Here is a 21034-nt window from a genome sequence, read left to right on the forward strand (position 1 = left end):
CTCTGTCTTCACGAACAAGGTCAGCTCCCATACTACTCCACTGGGCAGCACAGTATGGGGAGGAGGTGACCAGCCCTCTGTGGAGAAAGAAGTGGTTCAGGACTATTTAGAAAAGCTGGATGAGCACAAGTCCATGGGGCTGGATGCACTGCATCCGAGCGTGCTAAAGGAGTTGGTGGACGTGATTGCAGAGCCATTGGCCATTATGTTTGAAAACTCATGGCGATCCGGGGAGGTCCTGGATGACTGAAAAAAGGCTAATGTAGTGCCCATCATTAAAAAAGGGAAGAAGGAGGATCCGGGGAACTACAGGCCAGTCAGCCTCACCTCAGTCCCTGGAAAAATCATGGAGCAGATCCTCAAGGAAACAATTTTGAAGCACTTAGAGGAGAGGAAAGTGATCAGGAACAGTCAGCATGGATTCACCAAGGGCAAGTCATGCCTGACTAACCTAGTTGCCTTCTATGAAGAGATAACTGGCTCTGTGGATGAGGGGAAAGCAGTGGACGTGTTATTCCTTGACTTTAGCAAAGCTTTTGATATGGTCTCCCACTTGCCAGCAAGTTAAAGAAGTATGGGCTGGATGAATGGACTATAAGGTGGATATAAAATCATCGGCTAGATCATTGGGCTCAACAAGTAGTGATAAATAGCTCCATGTGTGGTAGGCAGCCGGTATCAACTGGAGTGCCCCAAGGGTCGGTCCTGGGGTAGGTTTTGTTCAATATCTTCATTTCGGATCTGGAAGATGGCGTGGACTGCACCCTCAGCAAGTTTTCAGGTGACACTAAACTGGGAGGAGTGGTAAATATGCTGGAAGGTAGGGATAGGATACAGAGGGACCTAGACAAATTAGAGTATTGGGCCAAAAGAAATCTGATGAGGTTCAACAAGGACAAGTGCAGAGTCTTGCACTTAGGACGGAAGAATCCCATGCACTGCTACAGACTAGGGACCAAGTGGCTAGGCAGCCGTTCTGCAGAAAAGGACCTAGGGGTTACAGTGGACGAGAAGCTGGATATGAGTCAACAGTGTGCCCTTGTTGCCAAGAAGGCTAATGGCATTTTGAGCTGTATAAATAGGAGCATTGCCAGCAGATCGAGGGACGTGATCGTTCCCCTCTATTCGGCATTGGTGAGGCCCCATCTGGAGCACTCTGTCCAGTTTTGGGCCCCACACTACAAGAAGGATGTGGAAAAATTGGCAGAAGTCCAGCAGAGGGTAACAAAAATGATTAGGGGGCTGGAGCGCATGATTTATGAGGAGAGGCTGAGGGAACTGGGATTATTTAGTCTGCAGAAGAGAAGAAGGAGGGGGGATTTGATAGCTGCTTTCAACTACCTGAAAGGGGGTTCCAAAGAGGATGGATCTAGACTGTTCTCAGTGGTACCAGATGACAGAACGAGGAGTAATGGTCTCAAGTTGCAGTAGGGGAGGTTTAGGTTGGATCTTAGGAAAAACTTTTTCAATAGGAAGGTGGTGAAGCACTGGAATGGGTTACCTAGGGAGGTGGTTGAATCTACTTCCTTAGAGATTTTTAAGGTCAGGCTTGACAAAGCCCTGGCTGGGATGATTTAGTTGGGGATTGGTCTTGCTTTGAGCAGGGGATTGGACTAGATGACCTCCTGAGGTCCCTTCCAACCCTGATATTCTATGATGATCACTGTGGTCCCTTCTACTCTTAAAATCTAGGAAACTTCTCACCCACATATGCCTCTCTTGCCATCGCCTCCTCCCCTCTCATTCCTTATGGGCCTACCTCTGCTTACTCTTCCCTTCATATCTTTTCTGCTCTCAATTTTTTATCTTTCATTCTTCCCCTTGTTCATGGAATACCTCCTATTTCCCATCTGGCAAATGCCTGCCTTCCTTCCTTTCCTTCAGTTTTCTCCTCTAAATCCATTTATGTGAACTCTTTATACACTGATCTCATCAGTAACACTGTGCCTGTGCCATCCTGTGTTTTGAAATGTATTTTATTATATATACTTGTTCGAATTAGAATTTAAGAATGTAAGCACCATCCATCCTTGCACTGCATGAAGCCGAGGTCCTGTGGAAATAGTGAACATGTAAGTAAAGACTGTATCATAATACATATGCACAGGGGGAACAAATTAAGGTTGCATAGGCAACCTTAATTCTGACATTTCCTAATTCCTTATTGCTTGACTTTGCAACTCCATTGTCATTGTTTTAACAAAAGGGTTCTGTTTGTAATATTTATAGACATATATACATTGTTCTTTTATTTTTTTTTAAATGAAATGCACATCAAGTGTGGAACATTCGTGCATGCAAAATGGATAATTGTATTTTAGAAATGGGATATTTATATTCCAAATGGCTTCTTACTTAAACAGATGTGCATTTTGATATGCAGCTGACGTGTGCACAAATTTAGTCAGCCAATTTGGAAAATTTGGTGCTAAAAATGGAAGCAATGGCTTAATTTAACTGTATCTCTCCTCTCCATCTGAATTTTATTAGAATATGTTGTACAGGTAGTCTCAGCACCAGCCAGCCCCTCCTAAAAGTTCGGATGTTTTTCATTGTCTCTTTATAGTTAATCTATTGCCAGAATGCCTACAGTCGCCGCAGGTTACATCAAAACAAAGACGAAAGTGCACACTGGAACAATGCTGTCTCATTAATTTTTTTGGAAGGGGAGGGGAGGGGGTAATGTTGAGAATTAATTATTTTCTCAGGCACAGTACTCATCACTGATGAAGTTCATCCCATGTGGAGAACAAGTACAAGACCTAAGCACTTTTTAATTCCCAAAATAGGACCCAAGTGGGATTTCAGTGACCATTGGCCTTGTGCTGGTCCTCTGCAGAAGACTGAATATCACCCAATATGCCCAGACAAAATAATTTGCCAGTATCATTTTGAAAATATAGTCCTAAGAGTTTTACTCAGAACCACAGGAATGAAGGAGGCAAGCAATTGTGTCCTCCGGTTTTAAAATAACAACTTTTATCAGGGGAAGCCCAAATTGCTATCCAGCCTCTTGGCTTATTTATGCAGAACTGAGGAGTATGGACTGAACACTGAGGGAAAACAAGCTGGCCTTCCCGCATGATAATGTGTTAATGACTTGCACTCACACATGCAGTCACCCACACTGCCTTACACAATCTTTTACACATACTTGCACACACAAAAGCTAATAGTTTTCATAAACTAAAACCTAAATTCAGTTACTAAAAAAAGTGGGGAGAGGGGAACCCCAAATGTTGTTGCTCAGATGCCATGTGAAACAAGATTTTGTTTTTTATTTTAAGCAAGTCAACAACATCATTTGCATCTCTTGCACCATTGTTGTTCCTGCTCTCACTTTCTCTGTGTGTGACTACTACAGCACTAACTTTATGTCTACTAGAACCTGCATCAGCCTTTGCCAGAACCGCTCAGGGGAAATTGGAGGCATACATAACTTTTGTGATGAGTCTACTTATCTTGTTCTGTCAGTGAAAATTATCTGTGTGGACACATTAAGAAGACAACCACTGAGTCACAGAAATGAGATAATGCAAACACACCCAAAATAACAGAATCTGCTAAAACATATCTTAAACTGTAGCTTATTCTCCAAGAAATGACAACTATGTGGAGAAGATGGATCTTTGTCTACTATACCTGTCCTTGCAGCATTTGCCATCTTTGATTTGCCTCTTTGAAATGGAAGGAAACATTTTCATGGGCTTTGGTGGTGCTTAAAGAAAGGATGCCCTTCTAGTCCTTGTTCTCTCATTTGTCCTTTTCCTGATGTTTTTATCACAGTTCTACTTACTTGACACAAATCACATTCTCTGGATTAGCTGCCAATTCAAAAGAGAAAAGAGAAATAAAATATGAAAATGGTTTGATTCTTTTAATTTTTGTGTGTGAATCTATTGCTTTTGAGTGGTGGTGGATTGACAGCAAAGGAGATTGAAACAGCAGCGTGCATTTCCTCATACTGTTTTACTATGCTTCATTCCTGATCTGGAAGAGCCATATTTGTGGGTGAGAGGATAGTTCATTCTACATGGCTCATTCAGTCCTTGTCCTCTTTGCTGGGACTGCCATCAAGGTTGCTAATTACAGTAATGGGTTTGGATGTGGCTACTTTTGCTCTGGGAACTGGTCAAGATCATTTGATATAGACCATATCATCTACTATCAGCTTGGTCTGGATATGAACCAAACTACCCACAGCCTTCCAAACCCCCCGCTCCCCCCCACTTTTTTTAAAAAAGAGAAAAACGGTTAAAATGTTTTTTGTTATATAGTGACCTAAACAAAAACAAAACAAAACAGAAAACTCCACCCCACTTTTTAAAATGGGGTTCAGATGTGTTTTCACCAAAGCTTGCTTAATTTATTTTAATTGTGGGAACCTAAACCTCAATTTTTTAAGTGGTGCCTATTTATAGTCACCTGACTTAGTTACATTAGAAAGGATTTCCCTTATACTGCCTTGAGAGGCAAAGGTTTTATCTTTAGTGAAAAAGTCTATTTGGATATGGCTTACTCAAAAAGAACCTCATGGAAAACATACTTTCCTAATCTTACAAAATATTCAGCTCTTGCCATCTTGTAGTTTCCCCTCACAAGGTCTATAGAGCTTTTTGTAGCTTTCAAAGCTTTGATTTTACTGGAATAACAAACAAAGTGTAAGCCAACATTTTAAAGTTTCAGAAACTCTCCTGGGAACTCCTTCCTCCTGTGCTCTCTTCTCATCCAAGATGGCTACTTTGAAGAGGGTAGAGAGAGGACTATGGCTGTCAGATATTTGAAAGAACAGTATCGCCGAGGGTAATGTGTAGAAATGAAGCCAAACTATTCCTCTGAATGTAATTCCAAACTTTTGGGTGCCCAAATATAGATCCAAATATTGTGGCTTGGGACCGTCTCCAATAATTGGTGACTAAAAACCATTCCTTTGTTCTTTTTACACACTAAAATATAGCATTTCATAGCTGTAAATTTGCACAAAAAGATTATTTATACTGAACACATTTTAAAATTTCAAAAATGTTCAGAGAACTTCCATCTTCTTAAGAGTGCAGTCAAGATGGTTGATTCACAGCTTTAAAAGCTTCTGTATAGCACAGTATTTAACATGGCGGTACTTTTAAGATAAGGGCACTTCTAAAAAAAGTTCATTTAGTCTGGTATATTCCAATCTCACGATGCTGCCCCTTTGTACTTTCTATGACGGTTTCTTAGTCACTTGTATCCCTTAAGTGCAGAAACAATGGCTCCTTCCTTTAGCTTGCCTCCAATTCCCTCAGCTCTGGCACAGAGGTGAAGAATCATTGATAAAGATGTTCCCTTGCTCATTAGAAGGTTAGTGCCTGAGATGAACTTGGAAATCTTGAGCCTGTGAGTATCTCACTTAATCATGCCAACGGGAACTTCTCCAGCTAATTATTTGTTCAGCACCAGGGTTTCTGAGCTGTCATTTAACCATACAAATGCCTGTTTGTGCTTGCAGTAGGGGTGGATGTGCAAATTTTGCAGGTGCCAACCTTTGATAATTTGTCCCTAAAATTCTTCTGACTCTTTAGGGCTAGATCAGATGTTTGCATTCTGAGTGCTCAACAGGCAGTAAATGTGGGAGAGCCATTCTCAGGGGAAGGCATCTGTGCCTTCAGTACAGTTCATATAAGGCACAAAGTGTGAGGGTTAAAAAAAATTCCAAACCCTTATTTGCTCTGATCTGATCACTCTTTCTGTGGCAATTAGAACTAAACATGGCCTTTGAGACTCAGCATTCATCTACGAATTTCCAGTTCTGTTTCAGGAGTCTCAAAATTAAAGTGAGAGCTAAAAAACCCACAAAACTTACCTTTACCTTATTTTTCGCCATTCTAAGTTTCCACGGAAACAGGGTTGAAAAAGCCGCTGGTAGCCAGCAGGCATCCAGCAGCTGGGAGTGAGAACTCTCCTTTGTCACTTTTCACTACTGGCTGTCTGCTGAGTACTCAAAGTGCCAGTTTGCAAAGCCACCTAGTTTGTAAAATCTGTACTACGTTCAATTTGAGGGGGAAATAATAAATTAACCAACTCTTTCCCCCGCCCTTGGTTTGGCACAATAAGTTCCAGGAGGGTAAATTGGCTAATGAGTTCTGATCTGTTCAGTTACACTGATACCAACATAGGCAGAAGCTTTGCCAGCCAATCAGATTTCTCCTTTCGTAATTTCCATTTTATAAAGTTTTATATCTCATTGTCATTTGTTTGTGTGTGTGTATGTGCGTGCATGCGTGTGCACGCTTATGTTGTAGTACTGTAATTCTTTGTATTGTAGGTAGGGTGACCAAATGTCCCATTTTGTGGCCCAGACAGTCCCTTTTTTAAGCCCTGTCCCGGCCATCCTTTGACTTTTTGGGGGGCAAAAGTGGGGCCTTTGTCCCATTTGCTCCTACAACACAAATGCCCACGTCTGTGAAAAAAATGGGGTGTGGTGCACAGGAGCATGCGGGGGGCAAGCAGCGATGCCAGCCCTGCGTGGCGGGGAGGCAGGGCTTGGGCGAGCAGCAGTCCCAAACCCACAGGGGGAGGAGGGACTCAGGCCAGCCTCACACGGTGTCCATTTTCCCCTTTAGGAAATACGGTCACCCTAATGGAAGGAATAGTTGTGTGTGCTTAGGCTGTAGTACTATAATTCTTTGTTTTGCAGGCTCCCATTTTTTGCATTGCATAGGCCATGTACCCCCCTTTTCTTATATATACAGGGGACTGGTTTTCAATGAACATATTATCACTGATTCAGGCCTGCTGAGAGCAATTCCAGGCCCCAGGGCAGAACAGTCCATGGGCCACCCAGGCATGCACAAGCCGAGCCTGTGCGGATGCGGTCTGCCTGACATTTGCGCAGTGCTGCGCCTGTGCTGGCTGGTGCCCAGCAAGCTGCTGGCTGCGCAGCTGGGCGCGCTGTTCCAGCACGGCCAGGGCTTCCACGTGCCCACCCAGTAGGGTTGCCAACTCTCTAATTGTGCAAACTGAAAGACCCTTGCCCTGCCCCTTCCTTGAGGCCACGCCCCTGTCCCACCCCTTCTCCGAGCACCCGCCCCCTGCTCACTCCATTTCTGCCCCCCCATTGCTCGCTCTCCCCCACCCTCACTCACTTTCACCAGGCTGGGGTAGGGGGTTGGGGTGTGGGAGGGTGTGTGGGGTGCAGGCTCTGGGAGGGAGTTTGGGTGTAGGAGGGGTCGGGCTCTGGGAGAGAGTTTGGGTGTGGGAGGAGGTTCTGGCTCTGGCAGGGAGTTTGGGTGCGGGGTTTGGGGTCTAGGCTGGAGCAGGGGCTTGGGATGCAGGAGGGGGGTCAGGGAGTTGGCGCTTACCTCGGGCGACTCCTGAAAGTGCCTGGTACACCCCTCTGGCAGTGGCTCCTAGGTGGGGCACCGCCCCCGCAGCTGCCATTGGCCTCAGTTCCCGGCCAATGGGAGCTGTGGAGTTGGCACTCAGGGTGGGGACAACATGTGGAGACCCCCTCCCCAGGGGCCACAGGCCCAGGGATGTGCCGGCCACTTCCAGGAACGGCGCGGAGTGAGGGCAGGCTTAGCCCCGCTGCGCTGCCATCAGCAGAAGGGGGCCCCCGGGCTCTTTTAAATTGCCCCCTCCCAATCCCCCCCAGTCAGCGGGCCTGTGACTGATTCTCATTTAAATATCAGGAGTAGTGTGTGAATGGAAATGGCTTTTGACCAGAAGTAGAATAGAGCTGCTAGAAAACTGAGGGGTCTGTTTGGTCAAGACCCATACAAAACAGAGATAAGTATGTACAAATGGACATAATCAGAATAGACCCTGGTTGCCCCCTTCAGCCCCCACCCCAGGTGTTTTCCCCATAAATGTTTATCTCCTTTCTTTCATGAATAACCAGAAAATGAAAAAAAGGGGAACAGAGTCTGTATAAAAAGAGAGAGAGAGAGAGAGCTTTGAATCTTTGCATAGGGTAATGTTATTATAACTGTTTCACAAATTCCAATGCTAACTACAGATTTTAATTGGGAGCAAAGTGCCGAAATTCTTCATGACAGCCACACAATACAGCCGCCTTCATAAACAAAACAGAACTTTGAACATATGTACATTTTTGGCTATTATTAAATGTCTTAGAATTAAATAACTTATCACCTATGAGAGAATAGGTGTTGACAGAGTCAGCACTGGTGTGTTTTTAAGCTTGCCTAAGGCAACATAGCTGGCATTGAAGTTAAGCTTGGCATTCTTTCTCCCCCTCCTTTCTCCCTCAAGCCCAGGAGAATGCTCACTTCATCAATGAGACTTGTCTGCCAGACACAACAGAGATCCTTGAATTCACTACATTTATTCTGCGATTTTGTACTGCAGTCAGATCAACAATGCTTTGATTTAACTACATGATACACAGGTGTTAAGGGCCAAAACATACAGAACCATTCCAGTGGCTCTGGTTCAGAATATACTATTTTTTGGTGATCCAGTGATGAGAAGCTGTATAGACTGTCTTTATGTTTGAATAAAGATATAGTTCTTCAGCTTCAAGATTTCAGAACTAAAGAAGATGTATAATATTCAAGCATGTTTCAGTATTTTTGTATCTTCCTTTTAAAATGATGTGTATATGCTTTAAAAAACAATTGTATATACCACATAACAATAATGTTAATGCTTTAAAAAAATCCAAAGATGAAAAAATGTAAGTCTAATTTTTTTAATCTTTTTTTTCCTCTAGCGTTTTACGATGGGATAATGAGACAGATGTCTCTCAACTGGAAGGACATTTTGACATTGTTATGTGTGCTGACTGGTAAGTACATAAAAATCATAAAACTCATCTTAGAAAAAATAGCTTTGCTGGAGTAATTGTACTGCGTTGCTTGCTGATGGCTAAGCAAAGTCAACAAATGAAGCACAAAGCCACCTTAACCTCAACAAATTAATATTCATCTCCATGTGACAGTTATAAGGTAGTCTTCTATCACACAGTAACTTCTACCACATTATTTCCCAAAGATTGATTTTGAGAAGCATTTCCATTTTCTGGAATTGCCTCTGTTTCATGCTTGACGTATCAGTAAATGGACGACTTAGGCAAATTGCAAATAATTATGGCTCAGTGAGGAACAGTCTGGAGAAAAGGGAGTTTATCAACACAAACAGCTCAATTAGCTTACTTCTTAGGAAAGATCTGACTATTGATATAAGGGGATGAATATTTTGCTCCTCAGAAAATCTTTGCAGAGGAAAAAGATTTTCAAAATCTTTTTGCATCACATTCTGTTTCTTAAATCAATTCAACAACAGTATTGATAAGCATACACTGAAAATGATGGTCACATTATTACACAGGTAAATATTGTTAATAATAAGAGAATGCTTAGTACAAATTAGAGCACAATACTTAATATGTGACTGAGTGGTTTCATGTTAAATTTTAATATAGATTCTATTTAAATATATCAATAGATTCGGTTGTGGACACAGACCAATTTTTGATATTGACGGTGCAGATTCATCCTGTCCTCTGAGTGACTGCATGCCCACTTTCAAAACAGTGCATTCTTAATTATAAATGAAGAAAGCTAGAAAATGTAGGTGCAAGTTTCAGTTAAAAAGGGGGAAGATAATTTTAAAAGAAATCCTTCCTTACATAATTCATATTTGTTTTTGATTCTTTAGATTGCTGTAACAGAATAAAAATGTTTCTATTCTGAGGCATGTAATTATTCTAAGAGTCCAAATTCTGAACATAATGACTTCACAGCATAGTTGAATTCAGCAGATTTCTGACTCTTACTAAGAAATAATTAAAAGGAAAAGGGGTGGAGGGTGGAATAAACTGTTTATTGTCTTTCTAAACAATGCACTTTTAAATTGGCTTCTCTGAAACATTTTCACTATGTTTGGTGGTGGGGCATTGCTTTTGTTTTTTTTTAAAGAAAATTGTTGGGGGGTTTTTCAGAAAAAATATTGATTTTCTTTAATAAGGGGTAAAGAGTATTTATTCATCTTTCGTCCTTTATGGCTACCTATTTCTTGGCTTGCACTGAATGCAACAGTGCTACCTTTCCCTTAGCATTTAATTTCATAAAAGTTCTTTGTTCCTAAAAAGGACAGAGATGGGTTTCTAACTAATCGCTGATAATGTGCCTCAGAGATGCATCATCTGATTAAAATAAGGAGCTAAACAACACCATATGATTTCAGCAAGTAATTTAGTAAATGCCTTCCTCACCAAATATTAGACTGGATACTCCAGGTTTCATTGCACAGATGAAGTTAATGCTGGGCAGGATTAGATCAGATTAAGTATGAAAGTCAGATCAGAGTGCTGGCGGACATGAGCAGGAGGGCAGTAGTCTTCTCGGAGGCTTAGACAAGGCTCGCATATGGATGTTCTCCAGATTATGTGGGTGAAGCAAGGTCTTGCCAAGAGATTTAGAGTTAAATTTGTTCTTCACACAAATATCAAAACAACCTGGCTGTGCCATCTCTTGTATTCTTGATACTCACACCATGTCATCCTATTTGTACTGGGGAGAATAGCAGAGGGAGCCAGACTTAAGTCATTTTTTCATTAATAGTCTTGCCTAATACTCCACCCAGCCTGTTTGGAAATAGTGTACTTTCATTAGGAAACAAAGGATCATACATGACAGATAAAATCCTAATGCATGTTCAATCTCTGGGTTTTGTACATTCATTTTGAAGCATTTAAGGTACAGGTAAGTGAATAAATGTTTATAGATTTTTAATAAATAGCTACATGAGGGTTCATTTAAAACACAGATTTTTATACACAAATTTCCTTTATATTTAGTGCTCCTAGTGCCAAAATGCAAATATACACCCATTCTTTAATAAGCATGAAATCACTGTAACATTTCTCACTTTTTAAAAATCATTGATTCAATAACAGAAACTAATAATTTACCCAATATGTTACCAGAGTTAGTTAAAAAAATGTAGAATACATTTATCAAAGTATCATCTTTTTATTTTCATGTTTTTCTCTCCCAAAGTAAAGAATCACCTCAGAATTGCTGGAGTTATTTTAGTTTTCTGAGTTTTGGGGCTGCCATTCCAGAGGAAAAGAAATCACTTTCCATAGAGTTCTTCAGGTGACACCTAAAGTATGCAGTGATAAAAATTGATAGAATAGATTGCATTTAGACCTATCACATAGGTCACTGTCAGTCGATAAAATCTGGGATTAGAATAGAGAAATATAAAGTAAAAATCTGAGTTCAAATATTAGGTACATGGATAAAATCTATGTCTGGTTCTCTGAATAGCTAACCAGTGGTACTGCTTGATCCCATTTACATGAAAACAAGCTCTATTCATTCCAAACCCACACTGAGGTTCAAGTAAAAATATACATGATTACAACAAGCAGCAATTTGTTTATATTCTTAAATCATTCATATATTCATATATTTACATTCAAACATTCATAAACCTTCTGTGCAGGGGTGGAAAATAAGTTATTTCGCTGAACAGACAGCCTATTAGTTCACAGCTACATTTAGTAGCCCAACTTGATTATAAAATAAATAAGAGGCAAACTGTGAAAGCAAGTTAGTTAACCATTCAGGGTTTTGACAATAAAAATAGTTTCATGGTTCAGCAGTTCCAAATAATTTGCAAAATGTCACCTTTGAGATAAAAATAAGGGGAAAAATATTGGAGAGGCCATATCTGTGATAAAGATGTTGTTGAAAAAACATCAGTATACTGGAGTATTTTACTCTTGTGTCCCTAATCTCAGGCTCTTGTGGGGGAGAAGGGGACTTCTCCACCCACAGGACTTTCAGTGGCACATGTCGTGGGGTGCAATAAATGCAGGCACAGGAATTGTAAAAGTAAGATTGAATAGAATAGAGGAGAGAGAAAGAGATGGGTCCACTCTGTACAGGCCACAAAGAAGACTCTTCTTAGGTTCTTGAGTGCCCCAGATTTCTGGACTTACTGAAAATACAGGATATATTATTTTCCTGATTAAGAAAAAATGAATGTGATGTTATTTTTTTTAATTAAATGTCAAAGAGAAACCTGGGGAGGGTGAGGTTGACGTCGGGGTAAAGGGAAAAATCGTTGGCCTTTCAATTTTCTGTTGTAAACAGCTATGATTGGACTATAGGCTCAGACTAAGCATACCGGTAGTCCCATCAAAATCAGTGAGACTATTCCTGTGTCTGGGCACAAGCATAAGTATTTGCATGATGGAAGCCTAGGGGCCCAAATCCACATTCCTTTCACTGCCAAATTTCCCCCTGAAGTCACTGAGGGTTGTGATTCACTGGGAATGCAGGATTGAGCTCCAGTTACTGATTGACTTCATGACATTGGCGTGTACTATACTGTATTTAATATAAGAATTCCTTTCTACCGGAATGCAGTAAGATCTCTGTCCTTGAGTTTAGAGTAACATGTCATTGTTCATTTTAAGATTACCTTTGTACATGCATTTCAATTGCAGTGAAATCTGATGGTGTGGAAATAAGAATTTTTTTACCTAATGAATGTTTTTCAGAGTATGACAGCTCTACAGTTGAAGCGGCGCAAAAAGATAAATGACTCTGTACATTAGGTGCTGCAAATGATTGCAAGTCATGTCTGAAGTACCATTTGTAAACTATCCCATTGTACTTAGCTTTTGCTGCATATGCTAAAGGAAAAGAGAGTTGACCTGATAGCCTATAAAATATAAACATATGCCCACTGTTCAGAGGCACTAGTAATACTAAGACCCAAAAAGATGGGATAAACCGTATCAGCCTTAACCTAGTTGAGAATTCTTTACTGTTTTTCTTTGTTGTAGCTTACCATTACTTCCACACAGTTTTTGTGTAAGCATTTTTTCGTGTTTTAATGGTAGGTTTTCTTAAAAGGAAAACATTCAGAAAAAAAGAATTGTTTTAAAAAAAGAAAAAGAAAAGATGGAGCTGACAACGGTGGCCTATAATTCCATATAGATGTAATATAATAACCACACTGGCTAAGAGCCAGTAACCCTACTTCAGCTTCCTTACTGCTTGGACCAAACACTTCTGTCCTGACCTGTAAAACGCTTGCTGTTCTTATCCTGGGTCTCTGCTATCAGAGACTTCCTATTACAGAAATCTGAGGCATTTTGTTATGTGGACCAAAATTCATTAGGAGCTTGGTTAAGAAGACTACCAAACCACTGATGAGCTAAGCCAAATTTGAAGTGCAGTGTCCAGAAATGAAAGACAAGTGCAATAGACCAGCATATCACTTAATTCAGGGGTTCTCTGAATTTTTTTGATGGCAGAATGCGCCACACTGACACTTTTTCCTAAAATTATTTATTTTTCCTAAAGTTAATAAAGTAATATGCACATATATACATCCAAATCATTGTAATTTATTTTTGTAAGGTTTTGGGGGTTTTTTGCAGACTCAATAATAAAAATAATGCACAGTTATTTCTATTCTTTACTGGACCTAACAGAATAGAAACACAAATAAGGTGCTTTGCACAGTTCTTGTCTTTTGTTTCTTTTGCTTTTTTGGTAAAAGCGGTTGTCTGTACAACAATTCTGAAGTAAATTTAAAAATTCTTTGACATAATAGAAGTCCAAACAATAATGAAAACCATATCTGGGTGGCTTGGGTCTGGGGAGGGGAGGCATGGCTGTGGCTGGGCCCGGGCTTCTCCGGGCAGGTGATGGGGCTCGGGGCTTTGGATGGACTGGAGCTTCTCTGGCTTAGGGGGGCAGGCACTCTGGGCTTTGTCCAGCCTGGGGCTCCTCTGGGCAGGTGTGGAGGGGACGGGGGGGTCTCGGGACTTCAGCCGGCCTGGGGCTTCTCCAGCCGAAGGGGGGGGCACTCAGGGCGGTGGGCTTGTGGCTCCAGTCACATGGGGGGGACAGAGGATCTCGGGGCTCTGGCTGCTGGGGGTGGGGAGTGGGGGCAGAAGGGCTGGAGTCAGGGGCTAGGCTCCCCAAAGGGGGGCTCCACCCACTGCCCATGCGTCTGCCACTCACCCCCTCACCCCCTCTCCTGCTGCTCACCTCTGGATCCCTCCTCAGTCCCCCACGCACCTCTTGCCTCCTCTGACCCCCCCACCTGCCGCTCGCCTCCTCACTCCCCTGCCACAGACACCCTCCTGCCCACCAGCAGAAGCCCCGGTCACTGGGTGGCTCACTGCTCATGTCCTCACTCCCCTGCTCGCAGCCAGACCCCCACCCACCTTGTCATCCTGCTGCTGGCTTGCCGCTCACCTCCTTACTCCCCCGCCACTTACCCCGCCGCTTGCCTCCTCCTCCCCCCGCCTCCTCACTCCACCCCTGCTTGCCTCCTCACTCCACCCCTGCTCACCTCCTCACTCCCTCGCTTGCAACCAGACCCTTCCCACCCTCCTCTGCTGCTGGCTCACCACTCGCCTCCTTACTCCCCCGCCCAGCTCCTCCCTGCCCACCGCTCGCTTCCTCACACCCCCCCGCGCCCGCCGCTCGCTTCCTCACACCCCCCTGAGCCCGCCTCTCGCCCCCCACTCACCTCTTCACCTTGTTCCTTAAGCGTTGTGTGTCCCACCTGTGTCTCCAGAGAGGCAGCGCGCAGGAGCAACAGGGAGGGAGGAGAGGGGCTGATGCTTTCCTCCCCACCGCTGCCCAGGAAACTGCTGTGGCCCCAGGGAAACCCCCCCCCCGGTGGCCGCACGCGGCCACGGTGGCTGCCTTTGAGAAACGGTGACTTAGCTTCACTGAGAGGTGCTGAACCTGGAAAATTCTTTATAGGGGTACAGTTTCAGCATATAATGCTGATAGTTAGCCACATAAATCCTATTGGTATTAATATAGAAGTTGTGTGACTTAATCCCTATGTATGGTCCAAATCCTGTGCTGGTTCAAATCCTGTGCCAGCCCATATCCATGACACAGATCCTCCAACTGCTTCTTCGGGCTTTGAGGTATTCAGAGAGTGTTCTAATGCTGAGGGGGTAGAAGCATTCTCTGGAATGGTTGCATAACACTAACATGGACTCCCAGTCTCTCCTTTCTCCAGGCTCTGAGTATGTGGTTCTCTGAGTAACAGATTTGCAGCCAGGGTACTAGGTTACAATGTCAGTGGAAGCTGAGTCTTTAAACTACCCCAGGGGTTTTTTTGGGTTGGGGGGAGAGAAGGGGCAGGGGCTGTTATTGCAGATATTCCATCCTATCTGACTTTCCCAAGCAAAGATCCATCAGGGCTAAGTTTACAACGCTTACCCAAGCAATCAGAGAAGAGGATAGAGGTACCCACTCCAGCTTCCGTTGCCCCAGTGGGTTGCGCAGTTAGGTTGTTTAGTAGTTTGCACATAAGGAGTCCATTACTTACCTGTAAACTAGGACCAGGGTCTGTGTCATTAAGAAAACTTGCAAAGAGACAGTAGGGAGCAGAGCTACGCAAAATGAATTTTACTTCAGGCAAACTCAGCAAAAATTCATGTTTTCACTTACTACTTTCAAAAAATAAAAAACAAAATACAATAATAAAGGGAAAAAATGATGTTTTTCCCCAATGTGCTTCTCTTGTCAAAGATCTCAGCAAGTCTTATAAAGTCTTCAAGAATATGTTGGTTCAGGCTGGAAGAAAATGATTTATTTTTAAGGAAAGCTTTTTGGGTGGTGGTTTGTACACCTGTATGCCACCTTTTTATCCTCGAGACAGTTGAATTCCTGATAAACTGGTGTGTCCTGCTGTCTATCCTCCTGGTGACCTACCTCAGGTGGATGTGATTAAAACTCCCAGCAGTCACTAGAGATGTTCTCAGCAGCTTCCATGATTTTTATTTAAATGAGTGGTTGTTCATGGGGATGTTTTTCCAGCCAAGATCTATAAGGCCCAAAATTCTTCAACAAAAGATGCTTCATGAACTCCTTACAGCAGGAGGTGCAGTGTTTATGATGCAGAATCTTGGGTAAGAGGTGTCGTATTTAGGAAAAATGAAGGCTTGGGGATCTGTATGTAGTTATCTGCTCATAATAAGTTCCTTTAACAAGTTCCTTCTTTGATTTGTATGTGAGATTTTATGATTAAATGTCGAGGATGTCCAGTATACATATATGTTACATATTAGCTGTAAGTCCTTTCTAAACATTCAGCTATCAGTATAAAATCCACTCTCACATCACTTGCTATCACTTTAAAAATGCAACAGATTCTTACATGTTCTACTCCAGTGGGCATGAAAGAAGTTGGGGGCCCAGTCACTGGAAATGTACTAGTCCTAATGCCAGACAGAATGACCACAAACAGGATAGTGTGAGGGAGAGGGAATTGTCTCCCTCATTCCATCCCCAGCAGTTGCACTGTTCATAGGTGCAATTTTGGATTCACTCAGTGAAGAAAACTCACATGGCTACTTCTGAAGCTTTAAAAGCTTTGTTTCTCTTGGTGGTGCTTTTATGGCTTCAAAATAGTCCACAAGCTTTCATGCCTCTGACAAGCAATTCTAGAGGCATCCCACAAATTCTGTAAAATTCTAGAGCTTGCCATGCAGGCCCAACCCCAGTGTAGTCTGACTGAACCATACTTTACTCATTGAATCAGGAACACACTCTTCAGCCTCTCAGCCAAACAGTGAATTCTTAATTTACTGTATCTCCTCTACTGAATTCTAATAAAACCTTTAAGAGTGGGGCTAATGGCTGCGGGGATTGGTAACGGGAATTGATAGTTTTGTCACTTCTCAGGTGCTCAGCCTCAGGAATTGTTCTGAATTTCACTACTGCCCGCAGCTCTATTTCTGCAGAATTTAAGCTTTCGTTATTTAAAAAGGACAATATTAGAAACTGAAGGCCTAAGGTATCTAAACTACTTATACAGTCCCCATTACAGTAGTATCTGGGCACCTCATAATCTTTAATGTATTTATCCTCACAACACCCCTGTAAAGTACGGAAGTTTTACAGATGTGGCACAGAGAGACAAAGGTTCAGGTTCTCAAAGGTATTTAACTCCCTAAATCTTTGTCTACACAGTAATTAAATAGCTATGGCTAGCCTGGTTCAGCTTACACCAGCTCATGGGACTGTAAAATTGCTGGGTAGACATTCTGGCTCCGGCTGGATTCTGTGTAGACATTCTGGCTCTGGATCCCACAAGCAGGGGGGGAAGGTCCCAGAGCTTGGGCTCCAGCCCAAGCCCTAAAATCTACACAGCAATTTTTAGCCCTGCAGTCCGAGCCTGTGAGCCTGAGTCAGTTGACCCAGGCCAGCTGCAGCTGTGCTGTGGGTCTTTTATTCCAGTGTAGATGTACACTTTGTAACTTTCCCAAGGTCACATAGAAAGGCTGGGGCACAGCAGCGAATTGAACCCAGGTCTCATTCCCAGGTCCCTAACCACTGGATCATAATTCCGCTCTATCCTTCCTCTAAGTAAGGCACCCAAATACTAATATAACCTGATTTTCAGAATGCTTGGCACTTCTAGAAATCAGGCCACTTTTATGTAGGTACATAACAGATGTGAAAGTTATGGCCAAAGTTCCTAGTGCTGAGAGTTTGAAGAAAACTCTTCATATGTGAACTGATTCAGGACTGTCTGCCTGTATCTCCAGACACAGAAGTAATGGCTCTGAAAGCTTTGTGAACTGCCCCCCTTCATCGCAATGGGGTGTTGACTCTGAAACCTAATGATGATTTAATGTCAACATTATTAACTATGTTATTATTGATAATTTTAGCAGAAATATCTAGCTAATCTGGGATTGTGGACAGAGTATGGGGTCAGAGATGGTGTCTGAGTACAGTGCCATCATCCTTTATTATCTTTCATGCACCCGCTCTAATTTTTCAACTATTGTAACCATTTCCTCCTGCAGGGAGTTGGATGGAACTTCAGTGAAGTTACTGAAATTAGTAAAAATTGTTGAAATTGTGAGGAAAAAAATAACATTTCTGTGACCTGCTTGACACAGTTCTTTAGACAGGAGCCTTTCATATCTAGGTCACTGATATGAATGCAGGCCAGGGTAGTAATGACTGAAAAGCATTACCATCTGATGGCCATTCATGGGCCATGGGAATTGCACTTGCAGTCTCAGTTCATCTCTAATACACAGCTATCTACAGATATCCAGTATGAGTGATTGGCACCCTTTTTGGCTGTCTCAACACATATGCTAATGAATTAATGGGCATGCAGAATGAAGTACCTCTCAGCTTTAGGGGTAGTCCCTCCAGAACAGTGCTGAAGCACATTGGTAGCACCTTTTGGGGAAGCTGTCTTTGCTGTACCCATTCTGTGGGTAAATAGAAGACTCCAGTCTTGAGATATGACATTTCTGCACTGACTGTCTCTTTGCTCTATTTGAACCGTCCCTGTCACAATGGGGCCCTGGCCTCTAGAAGCTACTGTAGCATAAATAAATAAATTAAATAAACTGACTATAAATATTTTAAAAGAAAAGGGGAAAAACCCATGAGTAGGACACTAAATGCAATGTAGAGTAAACTTAAAAAACAAACCAACCCTCTACTTGGTAGTCAGACCTTTCTATACAAAAGAGCATGTGAAATGTTAACCTTGCATTACAGTATATTGATCCTGATTTCTGATATCCTAGCTATTAAAAGACAAGCGTATATGATCAGTGAATTCCTGTCACATAAAGAACTCTTTCATGCCAATATTTTGGCTTTAGCTTTAGATAACATTTATTGCAAGCTTCAGTTATGTTTGTTTGTTTGTTTTCTATTAAAAAGTACATGAATTGGAAGGCAATTTAGATCTCAGTTCCTCCTTTTCAGCATTGTGTAAACATATGTAATTAGCCTTGTATTTATCTGCATTAGTATCATTAGAATTGAAAACCCATTTTAATCTGGATTCTGTTCTCTTCTCAATGTCAGCCTGTTTCTGGACCGGTACAGAGCTAGCCTTGTTGATGCAATAAAGAGATTACTCCAACCCAGTGTAAGTATGTTTCTATTTTCTCCTGAACACTGGCTTCAGAATAATTAGTCTGTGCACAATGATTGAGGGAGTAATGGAATGGCAGGATTAATGTCATGTAATACTTTAATACTTATTATGTCCAACTTCAATTGAGTCTTCTAATCTATCAGATTCTTTCCTAATCATAAACTAGGAAACTTCTTATACTTGGCCTTCTGATAAGGAACACAGTGGGTAGTAAAATAAATGAAACCGCTTCAAAGATAGCATGAGATTATTTTTATCAAAGCGTTTCTTGAGTATTTTCCTTTGATAACAATGTCTTCATATTAAAGTAAAAGTATAATATTGAAAGTTTTTATGTTAGCTTCTGTCATTTATAATCCCTTCAAGAGTAACCTTTGCCACTGTGTATATATTTATTGTGAAGGAACATTTTTCTTTTCACTTCTGTTTATATTAAATGAATAAAACCCTTAAATATATCTATAGCACACAACTTGTTTTCTTCATGAAATAAGCCACATATTTACATATTATAAATGTTAGGGAAAATTAAAGCGAAGCACTGTATGAAATGCTACACACATTTCTACATTTATTTATGTGGGTGAGGAAATTGCTCTGTATATATAAAAGCTTAGTCTACCAGACTGTTATACTAAACTAGGAAGACCTAGAATCAAAAGGAGGAATTAATATGCATATACTTAAAATAAACTTTAATCTCAAGAATTAAAAGCCCCAATTCTACAATATAAAATATATATGGTGAATGCTTTCCATAGGCATTCAAAACATGATCTAACTGCTTGCATTTAACATGCTAATCTTCCATAAGGGAAACCTCCCATTTTAACATGAAAACCAATGCATGTGAACAAGGCTTTTTCTAAACTGTATTTTAAAAACTCTATTCTGCTTATTTTTTCATATTACAAACAATTTCCTCTATTAAAAAATAGAAACATAGACAAAAACCTGATAAGACATAAGAAAGCGAATAATTTTAGTCGAGTAAGTAATCCCATTCACGTCTAAGAGTGACTGGGGATCTATTCTTGGCTTTGTCACAGACTTCCTCAGTGGCCTAGAGCAAGTCACTTAGGACTAAATCATTGTACTGCATGTAAACCAATGGGGCTGTGTGTCCAGGAGCAAAGGAGGAATGTGATCACAGTGAAATCATTGGACTGGCTGTAATATGAGCACTCTCTACCTAGTGAGGCCAGATCTGTTGGTGGCATGGAAGGTCCATTGCTTTGTCCTCTCCCTTCCCCTTTTGGGGAAGCTAGCATTGCTAGCCTTAGTGTCTGGTCCCTGCATGGGTGTACAAAGTAAGGGTCAGGAGCTCTTTTTCCCCTGCTTCCCTAGGTTCTGGTCACAGTGTATCCCTTAACCTCTCTCTTTGTGTCTCAGTTTCCTATGTATAACATGGGGATAACACTACTTACCTCAAAGGGATGTAGTGAGGTTTAACTCATGATGGGTCCAGTTCAGCAAAGCATTTAAGCATGTACTTAACCCCATTCCTGTTCAGCAAAGCACTTACGTGAAATCTCAAATTCCATTGAGCCAATGCGACTTTTACACATGCTGCATAGGGAAGAACAGAAGCATGTGCTTACATGCTTGACTTAGTCATCATTCTAAACAATGTTATTTCCGTGAAAAGAAAAACAAAATGAACAATTAATTCTTTCATCAGTTATAATAGCCCTAAAATATGTAGTTTCATCAGTATTGTAGCCCTAAAATATAAGTCTTCTGCACAAGCTACCATGGAATTTCACAGATTTTCTTTAAATTCAGTATTACCCTTTCTCTTAAGTCCCTTAAATTAATTAGTCTGTTTCAACCAAGAAAACCACCGTATACTTAAAAGTTTATGTGTGGCCAAGCTGATAAAGACTCGAGCCAGAATTACATCAACATGGAAAATAAGAACCATCTTTAATAGCGTCCAGGTGAACCAGCAGCACACATCAGAGACTCAAGAGTTTCATGTTGTCTGCTAAGCCATGTATCATCACATTATTCCTTCTATAACTTTTAATAAAGGACTTCAGGGAGAATAATGGACAATAAAGCTAAAATGAAAATTGATGTAAGCACAAAATATGGGTATCCCTATTAAGCTGACTGG

At 41.5% G+C, this 21034-nt stretch overlaps 1 protein-coding gene across 1 annotated transcript in view; it reads left to right on the forward strand.

Moving 5' to 3' along the window:
• The window catches only part of CAMKMT (calmodulin-lysine N-methyltransferase), a 333428-nt gene that overhangs the window by 298235 nt on the left and 14159 nt on the right, over positions 1 to 21034 (forward strand). Inside the window, exons 8-9 of the mRNA XM_074949369.1 lie at positions 8711 to 8785; positions 18843 to 18906. Coding sequence (XP_074805470.1) covers positions 8711 to 8785; positions 18843 to 18906 — 139 coding nt within the window. The remainder of the gene's footprint in view (positions 1 to 8710; positions 8786 to 18842; positions 18907 to 21034) is intronic.

This window comes from Natator depressus, chromosome 3 (assembly GCF_965152275.1).
Source record: "Natator depressus isolate rNatDep1 chromosome 3, rNatDep2.hap1, whole genome shotgun sequence".
Lineage (NCBI taxonomy): Eukaryota > Metazoa > Chordata > Testudines > Cheloniidae > Natator > Natator depressus.